Below are 17,029 nucleotides of genomic sequence, written 5' to 3' on the forward strand. Positions count from 1 at the left end.
TTATACCCATAACCAAATTAAAATGAACCCAAAGGGTCGTCAAACACAAAAATACAAAGTGATATTAAGATTTATGAATAGAAAGGTTAAATGCATGAGATGCATATAGAGGAATGAAATTGTAATAAAGAGAATATGCAAAACCCTAATTAGGATCAGGATTCAAATAGGGGCCATGAGATGCCCACCCCTGTCAACTCTTAGATTAATCCTCTGCCATCATCCCACCAAACCATCTTAAATCAACATCCATTCCATGATTGTAGGATTTATCCTCAAGTTATAAATTGCACTAGAATTAAGTTTCTTGATTTCTTAGATTGTAGGATTACCACATGATGATAGTGCCAGTTTTGATACCACTACATTCATGTGGGAGGTAGGAATTATTATGCAGCCACTTTACCCAAAATTTTAAGCTACTACATTGTGAGCCAACAATGTATATCAAGCATTAACACTACCCTGCATGTGGAGGTATATATAAACAATGAATAACACCCATTTCTATACACAAAAACAATTTATTAACAAACTTACAATAAACATTGGCAATGAGACTAGAACCCAGGGCCTCCTGACAACCATGGCTCTGATACCATGTTAGATTACCATTTCACCCAAAAGCTTAAGTTGTTAGGTTGTGAACCAACACTGTATACCAAGCCTTAACAGTAACAGTAACACTGAAAAGTGCTTGTCAACTATGCCATGAAACTAGTTGGGGATTACAAAATCAATAGTTGAAATTTGACTATTAGGGACCATTTTCATTATAAGCTGCAAATCATGAACAGTAGCAATAAGTTGATGGACTTTGCTTTCTTGAAATCTTTCAATGACAAAATTATCTTCGGTTGCTCTGGCCTTTTCCTAATCTAGGACAATAAATGTGGCTGGTTTATGAATATATGGCAGAGTATGACCTTGTTAATCATCAAAATTGCTGATTCATTTTTCCCCAACAGTGTACTTAACTTCAGTTTTCTACAGTCGACCGATTGATTTTTTACGAGCACTTCAATATTTTTCTTGAGAGAAACAAATTCTTTTGACTTCAAACTGTTAAGAATCAGTGCCTGGTACAGATGATACAGTGAGCAGTCAACAATCTTCTCATTGATATTTTTCTCACTTCTTAGACATTCCTGCGTGCTGTTTTATTGGCTCTGGCATCCCAACTTGCAGGTTTTGCAACACTATCCTGTCTAGGCTTTTCAACTTGCTGCTTTGCCCCTTCAGGTTGTGTTGGCAGTTGTTCTGGCTGTTTGTGGCTACCAAAAGGTGTTTTATTTTCACCCTATTTCATGAATATTAGGATCGTGGCTACCAAAAGGTGGTTTATTTTCACCCTATTTCATGAATATTTGGAATTTATCTGACAAGACAGCCACTTCAGTAGCATCTTGCAACTCAACTAATTGTGCCTGAGCCATCTACTTTTGAATTTCATATCTGACGCCAAATAAAATCTAGCTATAGTCATTCATTTATCCCCCATTACTCCATGTTTGACAATTAATTCTCAAACTTTTGAGCAAAACCTGTTAGAATACCATTTTACCTAAAAGCTTAAGCTGTTAAATTGGGGGCCAACAATGTATATCAAGCGTTAACATTCCCAAGCATGTGCAGCCTGACAGCACGTGGAGAGAAAAACAAGCAAGAAAGAATGCCCATTATAGGAAATAAGATAATTATTAACAAACAAACAATAAATGTGGGAAACAAGACTAGAATCCAGGACCTGCTAGTAACCAACTTTGATGCCATGTTAGAATACCACTTTACCTAAAAGCTTAAGCCATTAGGTGGTGGACCAACAATGTATATCAAGCCTTAACAAAGTCAATCAATGTTGACTTATGCTCAAAACTGATAGTGTTACCATGCATTAAGTGGTATTATAAATACAGGGGGAGGACTAATCATACTGTAGGTTCTCTAGTGATCAGAAATCCCTTTTCCTATTTTTCTTCTTCAACATGGTGTTAGAGTAACAATTTGAAACCTAAAACCCTAAAAGGCCACCACCACCAAGCTGTCACCAAACCAAATACTTGGAAACAAAAATAGAAAAAAGATGATTACTTGTTAAAAGAACCAAAATATTAATTACAATCATGTTAGTCCATTTATTTTCAACTATATAGGCATAAGGGTGCTCCCTAAAGCTGGAATCTAAATGTAGGAACAAGGACATTTTGGCATTACGGCAGTTTCTAGGGTGGTCTACCAACTTCCTTTTTTAAGCTGAAGTAATAACATTAGAAAGATGCATTAAGAAAAATTATTAATGGAAAATCATTGTGTATAAGATCTTACCCCAAAGAAGAATAGGAAACTCGCACTTCTGTTTAGGCACTGTTATAACGTATGCAACAATCTGCAAAAAGTTGGAATTTTTATGAAGAAAACGAAGTAAAAGAATTTGCCACCCAATATGGAGTCAAAGAGAGGAGGAGGAGGGAAGAAAGAAACAACATGCCAGAATGGATGCAGCAAGAGAACAAGGAGAACAATAAAGAATTGATGTCTCCTCCTTTTCATAAAGAAGATCCATGATGTCCATGCATGCTTCAAATTTCACAAGTTCCCCAACTCTCACAACTTCCCTAAAATCAGAGAGGAAAAAAAAATAAAGATGAAATTAGTTGTCCATAGGAAAAAAAAATTTTATTTTAAATCATCTCTAAATTACCATTCAATGAAGAAACCTATGATCCTAATCCAGTCAAAGAAAGTTACCTAAACTGTGCCAGAAGCTCTTCAAGGAATGTGTAAGCAATGTCTGATGTGCCGATCTCAAAATTCAATACCTTTAAAAAATTCATCCCAATTGAACCAGAATGGTGTGAAAGATCTCTATCAGTGAATTTTTTATCCACAGCAGTTCTATGAAATGTACCTGCATAAAGACCACCTCCTGCAAAATATCCTCACCAACCAGTGTGGAAATGAGAAACTTAAGCTAAAACCCATTTAGTAAACCATTGTAAAGGTTAGCTATCCTACTGCTTCAAGGAAATCTCGAGTTGTAAAATGCTGTTCCTTAATCATTTTGTCACCTAGAGACTTCAAACTCTTAACCGACACTGGAGGAGAATCATGGATCTTCAAAACAACAATATAGTTAGAAACAAGCAAAAGAATGAGAATTATATGGAAAGAACATGATACTTAAGCATGTGGACCCACCTTGCTTGAGATCCATATGGAAACAATGGAAAATAGCTGCAAACTGCTCTCCCTTATTGGTTCCAAAAGCCAATGTCTTGTGTCATTTCCGTTAGTGAACCTTTACAAGTACAAGGTAAACTGGTAATAAGATGCATCTCACTGACACCAATAATTTGAATGAAAAATCAATATTCCATAAACTTATATGTAATTTTGTAGACAGCATGTTCAATCCTAATTAAGAGTCGGAAACCTAATACAAGACTGGTCAATTGTTACATAATTCACCATAGTTTATTTTAATGCTCAAAAACATTGATAAATAATAACAATAATGCCAAAGAGAAACTCAACACAAATCCAAGAAAAGAAGGAAAAACAATAAGGATTTACGTAAACTTTGGAGCATAGGATGGCAATTGACAATTCATTAAAAGCAGTGGTCAAAAAGATGAAAATTTTTTCATAATGTGATAGTTAATTGTAACCGCTGTGTTTAATGCTGCAGCATGCAAGCAAAAGAAAAATTATTTTGCAATTTTTATTGTATATGCTTTTCATTATTTAAAGTATTTTTTATTGGGAAACTATATTCCAAATTCTAGCTTATTACTATTTAGGAAAGCAGAATTTTAATATATTTAGAATTCTAGAATTGTTGCTTTGTTCTCCAAGCATTGTAAGCCTATAAAATAAAAAAATAATAAAAAAATAATACTAAAAAAAGGACCCTACTCAAAGTAGAATAAAAATTGAATATATTGGACATTGATCCCTTCTAAAAGAGCTCAAGACTCGATCAAGTTGAATTATTTTGTAATTAGCAACATTAGTCATTAGTTGCCTAAGTGGAATTTCTCCCAAGCTTGTTGCAATACCTTAAAGCCATACAAGCAACATGTGGTGCCGATAGCATGATTCCCAGGTGCTTTACCAATAAGCAGATCATTGCAAGCTTCTCTAGGCAAGGAAATGAACATTATCCCAGCCCAAACTTAGTGAAACAAGGGAGAAGGAAAACCAGTGGGTCCGCAACAAAAGAAAAATGAAGTTAAGCAGTGAAATAGGAAACACCTCGATGAGTTGAATAGTGAAGCTTCTGAAATAAATAATCAATTAAGTTAAAAATTGTCCTACATCAATTTGGGATTGTGCTTGACGTGGATGTATGAGGTTAAGGTTGAATAAGAAGAAATTATTTGAACTTAAGCTTTTAGCTTGGTTACTAAGCACTCACAAGAAATTCATGGCCTATTTACCACTTCTGCAGCAAAACAAGTCATTAGTTAAGAGTGGAAGTGTACAGTAAGAGAGTAAATGCATGAATACATTATACATGTTTTTGTGCTTAGAAAATCATGCCATACTTGGTGCATTTGAGATGTTATTATGTTAGAAGAGCACCAGGCTAGGTTTCATGATAAAAGCTAAATTGGCAGGTTTTTCTTCACTTGCTTGAGATGATTGAACTTAAAAGTAAGCTTTAAGCTCGGTTGTTGAATAGGTTAGGATTCCCAAATCAACTAGGATTTCTAATTAATGTTATGACTTCCGAATCAATTGGGATTCTATTTAAAGTTATGATTCCTAAATCAATTGGGATTTTAATTTAATGTGTCAGGATTCCCAAATCAATTGGAATTGAGTCCATTAAGGACTTGGATTGGTATATATTACCTTCCTAATGGTAGAGTTCCCCACGCTCTATATATGTAACCCTAAGGGGTTTTTTTATTCAAGCAATAACATAACTCATAGCCTTTGGCTGATTTGGAGGCAAATTCCCTTGAAGTGATCAACCCTATTTTCCCATTCTATTTTTCATTCTTTCAATTTCCCTAATTTCTCTACGATAAAACCACAGGGTCTTATCGATTGGTATCATAGTCCGTGTTCTTGTGGATGTTGTTAACCAGCCGACAAAAGCAAGATCTTGGAATTCTTGATCTTCACTCATATGCAATGGCCTCATAAAATTCAATAGAAGCCCATATGGAAGCTAGGCTAAAGGTTGAACTCAGCAATATGTTTAAGCCTCAATTTGAAGCGATCCAGACATTGCTTTCTAAACTACTCATTACATCTTCCCTAAAAGAAAGAAGATGATGCCTCTAAATCAGCTAATTATAAGGAGCAGTCATACGTGTGCGAAGGAGGTTACCAAGGAGAGCATGATCATGGTCCTTCTTGTATGAAGGTGGAATTTCCTCAATGGGACAATGATGACCCTACTGGTTGGGTTTCTAGGGCTCAAAAATACTCTTTCACTGCACTCAAGAAACATCAAAAGTTGAGATTGCTACTATTAGTCTAGATAGCAATGTTATTCAATGGTATGATGGTTTTGAAGCTTATTATGAAATGCTTTCATGGGAAAAATTTGTTTCGGGATTATTTTATCAATTTGAGAGAATATTGATGGAGAGCTTTCCAAAATACGCCAAAGTAGCATTGTCTTGGAGGTAATACACAATTTGAGCAGCTATCAAACAGGACTAAAGATTGGAATGAAAGCCAACTTGTTGGTACCTTTACTAAAGGTATCCTACCTGGCATTTGGCGTGATGTCAAAGTGCATCGGCCACGAACTATGACCGCTGCAACTTCTTTTGCACAATTAGAAGAAAAGAAGTCTGGAGAAGAATGACGTCACTCCAACAAGACCATTAACAAGCTAGATGTCAGCAGCACTATCACACCGTCTACTCCTCACAATCCTCCTACCAAACAAATGACTCAGGAGGAACTTAAAGAGCAAACGAAAAAGGGTTTGTGCAGGCATTGTGATGAGAAGTGGCATAGAGGGCATTGTCACAAAAAGGGACGACTCTTGATGATTGAACTAGTGGAGGATCCAAAAAAGGTTGAGGATGATTGTGCTGATTCAGATCAAGAAGGTATGGAATCTGATGATTATAATGAATCTATCTGATACAGAACCCCAAGAATGAACGTCCGAAGACCCCAAATCAGATTTATCAAAACCCCAAACCCAAAATAAGATTCAACATGGCAGTGGATCCTTGACCTATTGCTTGACGTGAAGCACAAACCAAGAATATCAAATTAATGGATGAACGCCACAAAGGTAACACCATTGATAAGTTCGGTGAAAGTTCAATGAAGAACTTGAAGAGAAATAAACCTCACTTGTAATTGTATTCAGCCAAAAATAATCATCCTTTAATACAATAGAGAGTTGGCTACTTATAGAAAATAAAAGAAACCCATGACATTAGTTCGGCCAATAAAAATAGGCTATGACATCAATCTGGCCAATAAAATAGCCCCACCTAACCTTAAGCATGCCATGTCATTTAATGAAACATGTGCAAGTCACATGCCATGTGTCATGTCATTTAATGAAACATGTGCAAGTCACATGTCATGCTTAATTGACACAATTGGCCCACTATTTAGTCCATAAAAATTCCGCAAACAGCCCTTATTGGCTTAAGGTTCTAGCTCCACACGTCTTTAGACAATTTACCATCTTAGGCTCTTCAAGAAAGTCCTTTTCTTTAGTGTCCATGGCCCTCATTGACCCTTGCTCAAGCAACTTCTTGATTAGTCCTTGCATAGCCTCCTTGACCTTCTTGACTCTAGCTCTTGTGATAGGTCCGCTTGGCATGTGCAGATCATCGCATGCAATTGGAGCTTGTGGGTTCAATCATTCCCCCTCTCTTCAAAAAGATTCGTCCTCGAATCATCACCTACATCAAAAAAGGATAAATCAGAAACGTTGAAAGTTGCATTGACCTTATACTCACTCGGTAGATCCAACTTCTATGCATTATCGTTGATCTTTTCTACCACTTGAAAAGGTCCATCACCCCTCGTGTGTAGCTTTGTTTTCCTTTTAGTAGGAAACCTCTCTTTTCTCATATGCACCATACCCAATCTCCCGGTTCAAAAGTAACGAACTTGCGCCCCTTATTAGCTTGAGATGAATATTGTCGGTTCTTCTTTTCGATGTGCTGTCATGCTTGTTCATGGATCCTCTTCACCAAGTCAGCCTTGTGTCGTCCGTCTAAGCTAGCTATCTCATTCACAGGTAGCAGCATCAAATCCAATGGAGTCAAAGGATTAAAACCATAAAAAATTTCAAATGGAGAAAAATTAGTAGAAGCGTGCACAGTTCTATTATAAGCAAACTCAATAAGTGGTATGCATTCTTCCCATGATTTTAAATTCCCTTGAATGACTGCACGCAATAAGGTAGCTAAAGTCCAATTAACTACTTCAGTTTGACCATCGGTTTGAGGATTACAAGTAGTAGAAAACAATAGCTTAGTTCCTAACTTTCCCCACAAAACCTTCCAAAAGTAGCTAAGGAATTTAACATCCCTATCACTCAAAATTGTCCTAGGAATGCCATGCAATCGCACAATGTCCCTAAAAAATAAATTGGCTATATTTTTGGCATCATCAGTTTTATGGCAAGGAATAAAATGTGCCATTTTAGAAAATCTATCAACCACCACAAAAATAGAGTCCATACCCCCTTTGGACCAAGGCAAACCTAATATGAAATTCATTGAAATGTCTACCCAAGGTTCACGAGGTACAGGCAAAGGAGGCCATGAGGTACGACGTTTAGACTTAGCTTGTTTACATGCATCTAGAACACACTCTCTCTACATCTCTACGCATGTGGCCAAAAGAAGTGTTCATGCAGAATATCTAAAGTCTTTTGTACCCCAAAATGTCCCATCAAACCCCCGCTATGTGACTCTCGCACAAGCAATTCTCTTAAGGAGTAGTTAGGCACACAAAGTCTATTCTCCCTAAACAAATATCCATCATTCCTATAGAATTTATGAAACGCAACTTTATCACATGCCTCATACGCATTAGCAAAATCAGAATCTTTAGCACATAAATCCTTTATGTACTCAAAACCCAATAGCTTAGTGCTAAGTGTAGTAATTAAGGCATACCTGCGAGAAAGCGCATCAGCCACGACATTTTCTTTCCCCTGCTTGTACTGAATGACATATGGGAAGGTTTCAATGAACTCTACCCATTTGGCGTGGCTGCGATTTAGCTTACCTTGCCCCTTCAAATGCTTTAATGATACATGATCAGAGTGGATCATGAATTCTTTAGGCCACAAGTAGTGTTGCCACGTCTCCAATGCCCTCACCAAGGCATACAGTTCTTTATCATACGTGGAGTAGTTCAATGCTGCCCCATTGAGCTTTTCACTAAAATATGCAATGGGACGCTTATCCTGCATCAAAACAGCTCCAATACCAATCTCGAAGGCATCACATTCAATCTCAAAAGTTTTAGTGAAATCAGGTAAAAGCAACAATGGAGCAGAACATAACCCATCTTTAAGCATTTTAAATGAATGTTCTTGTGCATTACCCCATTTAAACCCCATGTTCTTTTTTATCACTTTAGTTAAAGGTGCAGCAATGGTGCTAAAATCTCTCACAAACCGTCTATAAAAACTAGCCAACCTATGAAAACTACGTACATCAGTCACAGATTTAGGTGTTAGCCAATCTTTTATTGCTTTCACCTTTTCCTCATCCATTTCTACGCCTATAGCACTCACCATATAACCCAAGAAAATAACCTTTTCCATGCAAAAATTACATTTCTTTAGGTTAGCAAACAATTTTTCTTTTTTAAGAACATCCAGTACACCTTTCAAGTGATCCAAGTGATCATCAAGATTCTTGCTATACACTAGGATGTTGTCAAAGTAGACAACAACAAATCTGCCTATAAATGCACGCAACACATGATTCATCAAGCGCATGAAAGTACTAGGTGCATTAGTCAAACCAAAGGGCATAACCATCCATTCATACAAACCGTACTTTGTCTTAAACGCAGTTTTCCATTCATCACCCGGTTTCATTCTTATTTGATGGTAGCCACTTTTTAAATCAATTTTAGAAAAGATGCAAGAGCCATGCAGTTCATCTAACATGTCATCTAGTCTAGGGATAGGATGGCGATACTTTACAGTGATTTTATTGATGGCTCTACACTTGACACACAACCTCCATGATCCATCTTTCTTCGGTACCAGTAGCACAGGTACCGCACACGGACTCATGCTCTCCCTTACATGCCCCTTGGCAAGCAGCTCCTCAACTTGTCTTTGAAGTTCCTTAGTCTTCTCGAGGCTGCTCCTATAGGCTGGACGGTTGGGAATCGTAGCCCCAGGGATGAATTCAATCTGATGCTCAATTCCTCTAATTGGTGGCAAACCATTGGGCACGTCCATAGGAAAGACATCCTTGTATTCCTGCAGCAAAGAAACAACAGCACTAGGCAAGGAAGAGGTGAGTTCGTTAGTGCTCAAATATGCCTCCCTGTACATGAGTACAACTAGAGGTCTTTGTGCATAAAAAGCTTTCATACACTCTTTTTCTTTTGCAAACAAACTCACTTTTTCCTCTCTCGTTGTTTTTCCCTCATTTTTACCACTTTTTTTTTCTAATTTCAATGCTCTATGCCTCTCCTTTTGTTTTATTCACAGCCTCTTTTTTGTTTTTCTCATCATTTGCTCTTTTCAATCTCACTTGATCTTCATACCTTTGCTTAGGAGTCAATGGTACAAGGGTCATACTCCTCCCATCTTTTATAAAGGAATACCTATTCTTGAACCCATCATGAGTGACACGTCGATCATATTGTCATGGCCTGCCCAATAAGATGTGACTAGCATGCATAGGGACCACATCATAAAGAATCTTGTCAGAATATTTTCCAATTGAAAATAGAATCAACACTTGCTTATTCACCCTAACCTCCCCACACTCATTCAACCATTGAAGTTTGTAAGGCCTAGGATGTTTTATGCATTGCAACCCCAACTTCTCTACTAATGTGGTACTAGCTACGTTAGTGCAGCACCCTCCATCGATGATCATGCTACACACCTTATCATGGATGTAACATCGAGTATGAAATATATTCTCACGTTGCTCCTCATTTTCATCTTTCTCCACATGCATGTTTAAAGCTCTCCTAGTTACTAATGCCTCGCCATGGACAGCATACTCAACATCACTAGAATCTTCTAGTGAAGGCAAGGACTCATGATCACTCTCTTCATCATCGGTCTCAATAGTACCATCATCTCTCATAATCATTGCTCTTTTATTTGGGCATTGTGATATAATATGGCCAGTTCCCAAACACCTAAAACACTTGGTATTTCTGTACCTACTACGTTGAGAAGAAGTTATACATTTTTCATGGCCGCCCATTTTGTCTTTGCCTTTCTCCTTCTCTTCCTTGGATTTGGAAACAACCATTTCTTCTTTTGATTTCCCCCAATTCGGTTTCCATGTTGAATGGGAAGCCAAAGTTGTTGTAGCATGCTTGTTTCCACCCTTGTGTTTGAGTTGCCTCTCTACTTTCATTGTCATATGCACCATGTCCTCTAACTCCACATAGTGCTGCAGCTCCACTATGTTAGCAATTTTCCGGTTCAACCCACATAAGAATTGTGCCATTGTAGCTTCTCTATCTTCCTCAATAGTTGCCCGAATCATAGCCATCTCCATCTCCTTGTGGTAGTCCTCCACACTTTTGGTACCTTGGGTAAGGCTTTGAAGACGTTGGTGTAAGTCTCGATAGTAGTGGTTTGGTACAAATCGCTTCCTCATCACCGTCTTCATTTCAGCCCACGTCTCAATAGGTCTTGCCATGTTTCTATGCCTACTAAGAAGAATTTGATCCCACCATACCAGTGCGTAGTCAGTGAACTCCACAGCTGCCAATTTCACCTTCTTTTCTTCGGAGTAGTTATGACACTCAAAAATGAGCTCAACCTTCCTCTCCCATTCAAGGTATACATCCGGGTTATTTTTCCCTTGAAAAGGAGGAATCTTCATTTTGATGCTTCCGATGTTTCTATCGATGTTATCTCGACCCCTTGGCTCCCATCGAGGTTGTCGCTCTTGCCTAGCACCTCGATAAGCAAATCTACCCATACCGTCATGTTCATCATCACTTGCTTCATTGCTACCTATATCATGTTCAAATTCAGCAATCGGAGGAGTATGTGGCCTTCGCCGCCTTTCATTGATTGCCCTCTTCTCAGCCCATCAATTGCAGCGTCTTATCTATCCAATCTATCTTTGAACTCCCCAAAAACCGTATTGAGTCTTTCAAACTTCTGTTGAATGGCTTGCAAGGTGAAGAATGAAACTTGTGGAGGGTTCTCATTCTCGCTACCTTTGCTGGAAGTTTCAGCGCCAACCACCTTTCTACTCATAATTTCAAACCTACAAAAAGGATATTCGAGAGAAAAAAAAAATTCCTCACTCACTCCCTTACTTGTTTACCCTCCAAACAATGACACTCAACGCTCGTGTTTTTGACACAATTTTTTTTTTTTTTTTTGGCTTTTTCCCTCCGATACGCTCACACACTCGTGCCTCTTATCACTCAGGATTTCTCTTTTAGTTCTTTAATAAACTAAACCCAAACAAATCAAACACAACTAAATCAATGAAAACAACTAAATCAAGACACGAAACAACGAAGGAAAGACAAAAAGAAGTCAAGAAAACAATAATGACGCAAACGAAATAAAAAGAAATTCAATGGAACAAAATAACCAACTTGACCAAGGATATATTCAAACACAAATCAAAATAATAAGCTGCCACCTCCTCTTTTTTTTTTTCTTTTTTTTTTTCTTTTTGAATGCAAAATACTGCCTTTTCTCTTTCCTTTTTTTTTTTTGAATGCACAAAATGTTTTTTTTTTTTAATGTGCTATAATCGGCCTTGCTGTATTTCTTGCAATTTCCAGCCACAAAAGATTCAATCTTGATGATGGACGATATTAAAGAGATGGAAAATTTCGAAAACAAGAAAACAAGATAGGTAGATCGGATGATAGAAGAATATAAAATAAGGATAAATGATTATAAGATAAAAGAATTTTCGAAAGCAAACAAGAAAAATAAGATAGATAAAACCTGATTTGAACCAAAGCTCTAATACCCAATGATACGGAACCCCAAGAATGAACGTCTGAAGACCCCAAATCAGATTTATCAAAACCCTAAACCCAAAATAAGATTCAACATGGCAGTGGATCCTTGACCTATTGCTTGACGTGAAGCACAAACCAAGAATATCAAATTAATGGATGAACGCCACAAAGGTAACACCTTTAATAAGTTCGGTGAAAGTTCAATGAAGAACTTGAAGAGAAATAAACCTCACTTGTAATTGTATTCAGCCAAAAATAATCATCCTTTAATACAATAGAGAGTTGGCTACTTATAGAAAATAAAAGAAACCCATGACATCAGTTCGGCCAATAAAAATAGGCTATGACATCAATCTGGCCAATAAAATAGCCCCACCTAACCTTAAGCATGCCATGTCATTTAATGAAACATGTGCAAGTCACATGCCATGTGTCATGTCATTTAATGAAACATGTGCAAATCACATGTCATGCTTAATTGACACAATTGGCCCACTATTTAGTCCATAAAAATTCCGCATACAGCTCTTATTGGCTTAAGGTTCCAGCTTCACACGTCTTTAGACAATTTACCATCTTAGGCTCTGCAAGAAAGTCCTTTTCTTTAGTGTCCATGGCCTTCATTGACTCTTGGTCAAGCAACTTCTTGATTAGTCCTTGCATAGCCTCCTTCACCTTCTTGACTCTAGCTCTTGTGATGGGTCCACTTGGCATGTGCAAATCATCCTGTGCAATTGGAGCTTGTGGGTTCATATCACTATCACTTCTTCAATTAATTCTTTAGTTAAGTATGCTAATTCTCAAACCATGAAAATTAATGGCTTCCTAAAACACCAACCTATTACCACTAATAATTTCATGGACACTAGAATTGCTAAACAGCTAGCCTATCCTATGGAGCAATGTGAAAGCTTTGATATGAAGGTTGCAAATGGAAACCTTGAAATGTCAAAGCAAGTGTTCAAAGGTTAGACTTACTATGCAGAATCATGGGTTATATGTTGATTTCTTTTTGCTACCACTAGAAGACTATGAAGTGGTTTTGGGTATTGAATGGTTAAGGACTTTAGGTGAAATAGCTTGGAATTTTTTCAAACTAGTTATGAAGTTCAATGTGAACAAGCAAAGAGTGACTCTCAAATGCAAACATTGTGTTAATGTCAATATAGTTTCAAGCCATTGTGTGGAGAAGCTCTTTAAAAAGGATCGAATGGCTGCTTGGTTCAACTTCGAGCACCATGCGAGTTACAACTTACAACATCAATCTAGCCAAGATGAAGGGCTAGAATCTCTTCTTTCAAAAATATTCTAACCTATTTGTGAGCCACAAGGATTGCCACCACAGCGGACACATGATCACTGCATTCCTCTATTGCCAAGTCGTGGCTCTACTAATGTCCATCCTTATTGCTATCCTCATCTTTAAAAAGAAAAAATAGAGAAGATAATGAAAGAAATGTTAGATGTTAGGATAATTACACTAAGTGTTAGTCCATATTCTTCCCATATCTTATTGGTGAAGAAGGATGGCTCTTGGTAGATGTATGTTGATTATCGAGCATTGAACAAGAACAATGTGAAAGATAAATATCCTATCCATATTGTGTATGTGTTGTTAGATGAGTTGGTAGGTTCCAAGCACTTCATCAAGACTTGAGAAGAAGCTATCATCATATTCAAGTACATGAGGATGACATTTAGAACACAACATTAAAACTCATGATGGGCATTACGAGTTCTTGGTTATGCCTTTTGGATTAACGAATGTGCCTTCAACCTTCCAAAGCCTCATGAACGACATTTTCTCACCTTATTTACGTAAGTTTGTTCTCATATTTTTTTATGATAGCCCTGATATACAATTCATTTCTTTAAGATTATTTATGTAATTTGAGAACTATACTCACCACTCTTCATGAGCATCATTTGTCTGTCAAGAAATCTAAATACAACTTTGCTCGACTGCATGTGGAATACCTTGGGCATATTGTTTCCCAAGAAGGTTTTTAAGTTGATCCTTCTAAAATACAAGAAATTACATACTAGCCTATTCCACAAGAATTCAAAATGTTGCAACAATTTTTGGGGTTGACTAGTTACTACTGCAAGCTTGTCAAGGATAATGGAAACATTAGCGCTTAACTGACCACTCTACTGAAAAAGGATGCATTCAAATGGAATGAGGAAGCTGAGCAAGCCTTTGTCAAGCTTAAGCACGCAGTGTCTACCACAACAGTTCTAGCCTTGCCAGATTTCAATGAGATGTTCATCATTGAATTTGATGCATTATGAGTTGGCACTGGTGCAATTTTAATGCAAGGCGGATGCCCCATTGCTTTTACCAGTCTCTCTCCGTACTGCATTAGCATGCAAGTTCATGACAAAGAAATGCTAGCCATTGTGTATACAGCTACAAAGTGGAAACCATATTGAATAGATCGGCATTTCCAAATCCGAATTGATCACAAAAGGCTGAAGTATTTTTTAACGAATCTCTTCCATGGAACAAAAGAAGTGTGTCACTAAGTTGTTGGGCCATAACTATGAGATTATTTACAAAAAGGGGCCGAGAATGTGGTGGCAAATGCAATCTTACAACTTCCTAAACAAGTTGAACTTGTAGCGATTTCTATACCTACATATGCTACTCTTGAACAGATCAAGAAGGAATGGTGGCAAAATTCAAAGACTAGAAGTATTATCCAAAAGCTACAAGAAGAGCCAACTTCAGTCCCTCATCACTTTTGGGACTCTTTAAACTTACTATATAAGGGAAGTATATTATTAGTCTCTAATTCAGCCCACAAGCAAACTATACTGCAAGAATTACACGTATCACCGGCTATAGGTCACTCTAGTTTTCTTAGAACGTATGAGCGCATCTTTTAGGAATTTTACTGGAAGGGAATGAAGAGTGAAATCAAAAATTTTGTGGCATAATTTGATGTTTGTCAACAATAGAAAGGGGAGACAGTGGCAAGTCCAGGCCTTCTACAACCTCTTCCTCTTCTAAAAGAAGCTTGGACTAATATCTCCATGGATTTCAATAAGGGACCACCATCTTATTATGGTAAATCTATTAGTTTTGTTGTTGTGAACCATCCCACAAAACATGATCAATTTTGTGCTATAACTCAACCTTATTTTGGTAAGTGTTGCTCGTACTTTTGTTGAGAACATTGTCAAGTTGCATGGAATTCCTCAATCTATTGTCAATGATCATGACAAAGTCTATACTAGCAACTTTTGGAAGGAGCTTTCCCATTTGCAAGAAACACACTTGAATATGAGCACTATATATCATCCATGATCAGAAGGGCAAACTGTAGTTGTTAACAAGTGCTTGGAGCCTTATCTTCTTTGCTTTGCTAGCAACAAGGTGCAATGGCTACAATGGGCTGAATGGTAGTACAATACCACTTATCAATCCTCCATCAAGTTGACTCCATTCAAGGTTGTTTATGGTCAAGCTCCTCCTCTTCTCGCTAGGTATTCAGTTAGATCATCTAGAACTGATCAAGTTGACAAGGAATTACATGATCAAGACAAAGTGTTTCAACTCCATAAGGAAAATCCTGCTACAACTCAAGCTCGTATGAAACAGCAAACTGATAAGCACTATGATGAAAGGGAGTTCTCAATGAGAGATTGGATATTTCTCAAGCTACAATTGTATAGATAGGTATCTATGACTGTTCGTTATTAAAAGTTGTCTCCTCATTTTTGTCGGCCTTATAAGATCCTGGAACATATAGGTCATGTTACTTATCGTCTTGGCTTACAAACATGTTCTAAGGTACATCTAGTTTCATGCCTCTTACCTAAAAAAGAAGATAAGGGAGCAAGTTACTATGCAATGCCACTTGCGCAATATTGCACCTACTGGTGAGGTTCATGCACAACACAAGTAGTTCTAGATTGCCAAGTTATCAAAAATAGAAGTTGAGATATCACAGAAGTTTTGGTTCACTAGTCTCACTTACTAGTTCGAGAGGTAACTTGGGAAACTTATCAATCCTTGGAAGAGAGGTTCCCAGAGTTAATTGTTGCTTGGCCTTGAGGACAAGAATAATTTGGAGGTGGGAATTTTAGGATTCCCAAATCAATTGGAATTTCTAATTAGTGTGTTAGGATTCCCAAATCAATTAGGATTTATAATGAATGTAATGATTCCCAAAACAATTAGGATTTTTAATTAAAATGTATATCAATTGGGATTCTAGTTAATGTTACGATTCCCAAATCAATTGGGATTTTAATTTCATATTTTCAGGATTCCCAGATCAATTGGGATTGAGTCCATTAAGGAATTGGATTGGGATATTTTACATTCCTAATAGGAGCAGGGTTCCATACCCTATATATATGTAACCCTATGGGGCTTTTACGTTCAAGCAATAACATAATTCATAGCCTTTGACTAATTTGGAGGCACATCCCCTTGAAGTGATCAACCTTATTTTCCTTATCTATTTTCTATCCTTTCAATTTCCCCAATTTATTTACAATAAAACCCTAAGGTATTATCAAAACATTCACAAATAAGCAAGTTAAAGCTTATTCAAAATTTTTGTGGTGCAACGAGTCATTAAAGTTGGGTGTTAGTGCCAAATCCCTCCAATGGTTCAAAGACAATCCTAGTTAGAAGCTATTATGACTGTGGAACCCCGACGTCAAACAATCGAACACCAAGTGATTCATCACAAGAACATTGCCAAATAAAGAGTGACGTTCTAAGCAAAAAGAGGCCTATGGAAAGGCTATGTAAGTGTTGCTAACCCAAATGAAATTAAACAATAGAAAAAGAAACTAGTAGATCCATAATACAAGGAAAAAAATAACATAGTGAATGGAAAAACAAGGAAGCACATTA

At 37.2% G+C, this 17,029-nt stretch overlaps 1 protein-coding gene across 2 annotated transcripts in view; it reads right to left on the reverse strand.

Moving 5' to 3' along the window:
• LOC131153383 (cyclin-J18) overlaps positions 1-17,029 on the reverse strand; it is a 63,657-nt gene that overhangs the window by 17,215 nt on the left and 29,413 nt on the right. For both annotated transcript variants that reach the window (XM_058105655.1, XM_058105656.1), the window contains 6 exons: positions 3,199-3,298; positions 3,016-3,114; positions 2,909-2,926; positions 2,749-2,819; positions 2,489-2,615; positions 2,326-2,386 (listed from right to left, as the gene is read on the reverse strand). In XM_058105655.1, the coding sequence (XP_057961638.1) occupies positions 2,326-2,386; positions 2,489-2,615; positions 2,749-2,819; positions 2,909-2,926; positions 3,016-3,114; positions 3,199-3,298 (476 nt within the window). The remainder of the gene's footprint in view (positions 1-2,325; positions 2,387-2,488; positions 2,616-2,748; positions 2,820-2,908; positions 2,927-3,015; positions 3,115-3,198; positions 3,299-17,029) is intronic.

The sequence above is a fragment of the Malania oleifera genome, chromosome 4 (assembly GCF_029873635.1).
Source record: "Malania oleifera isolate guangnan ecotype guangnan chromosome 4, ASM2987363v1, whole genome shotgun sequence".
Lineage (NCBI taxonomy): Eukaryota > Viridiplantae > Streptophyta > Magnoliopsida > Santalales > Ximeniaceae > Malania > Malania oleifera.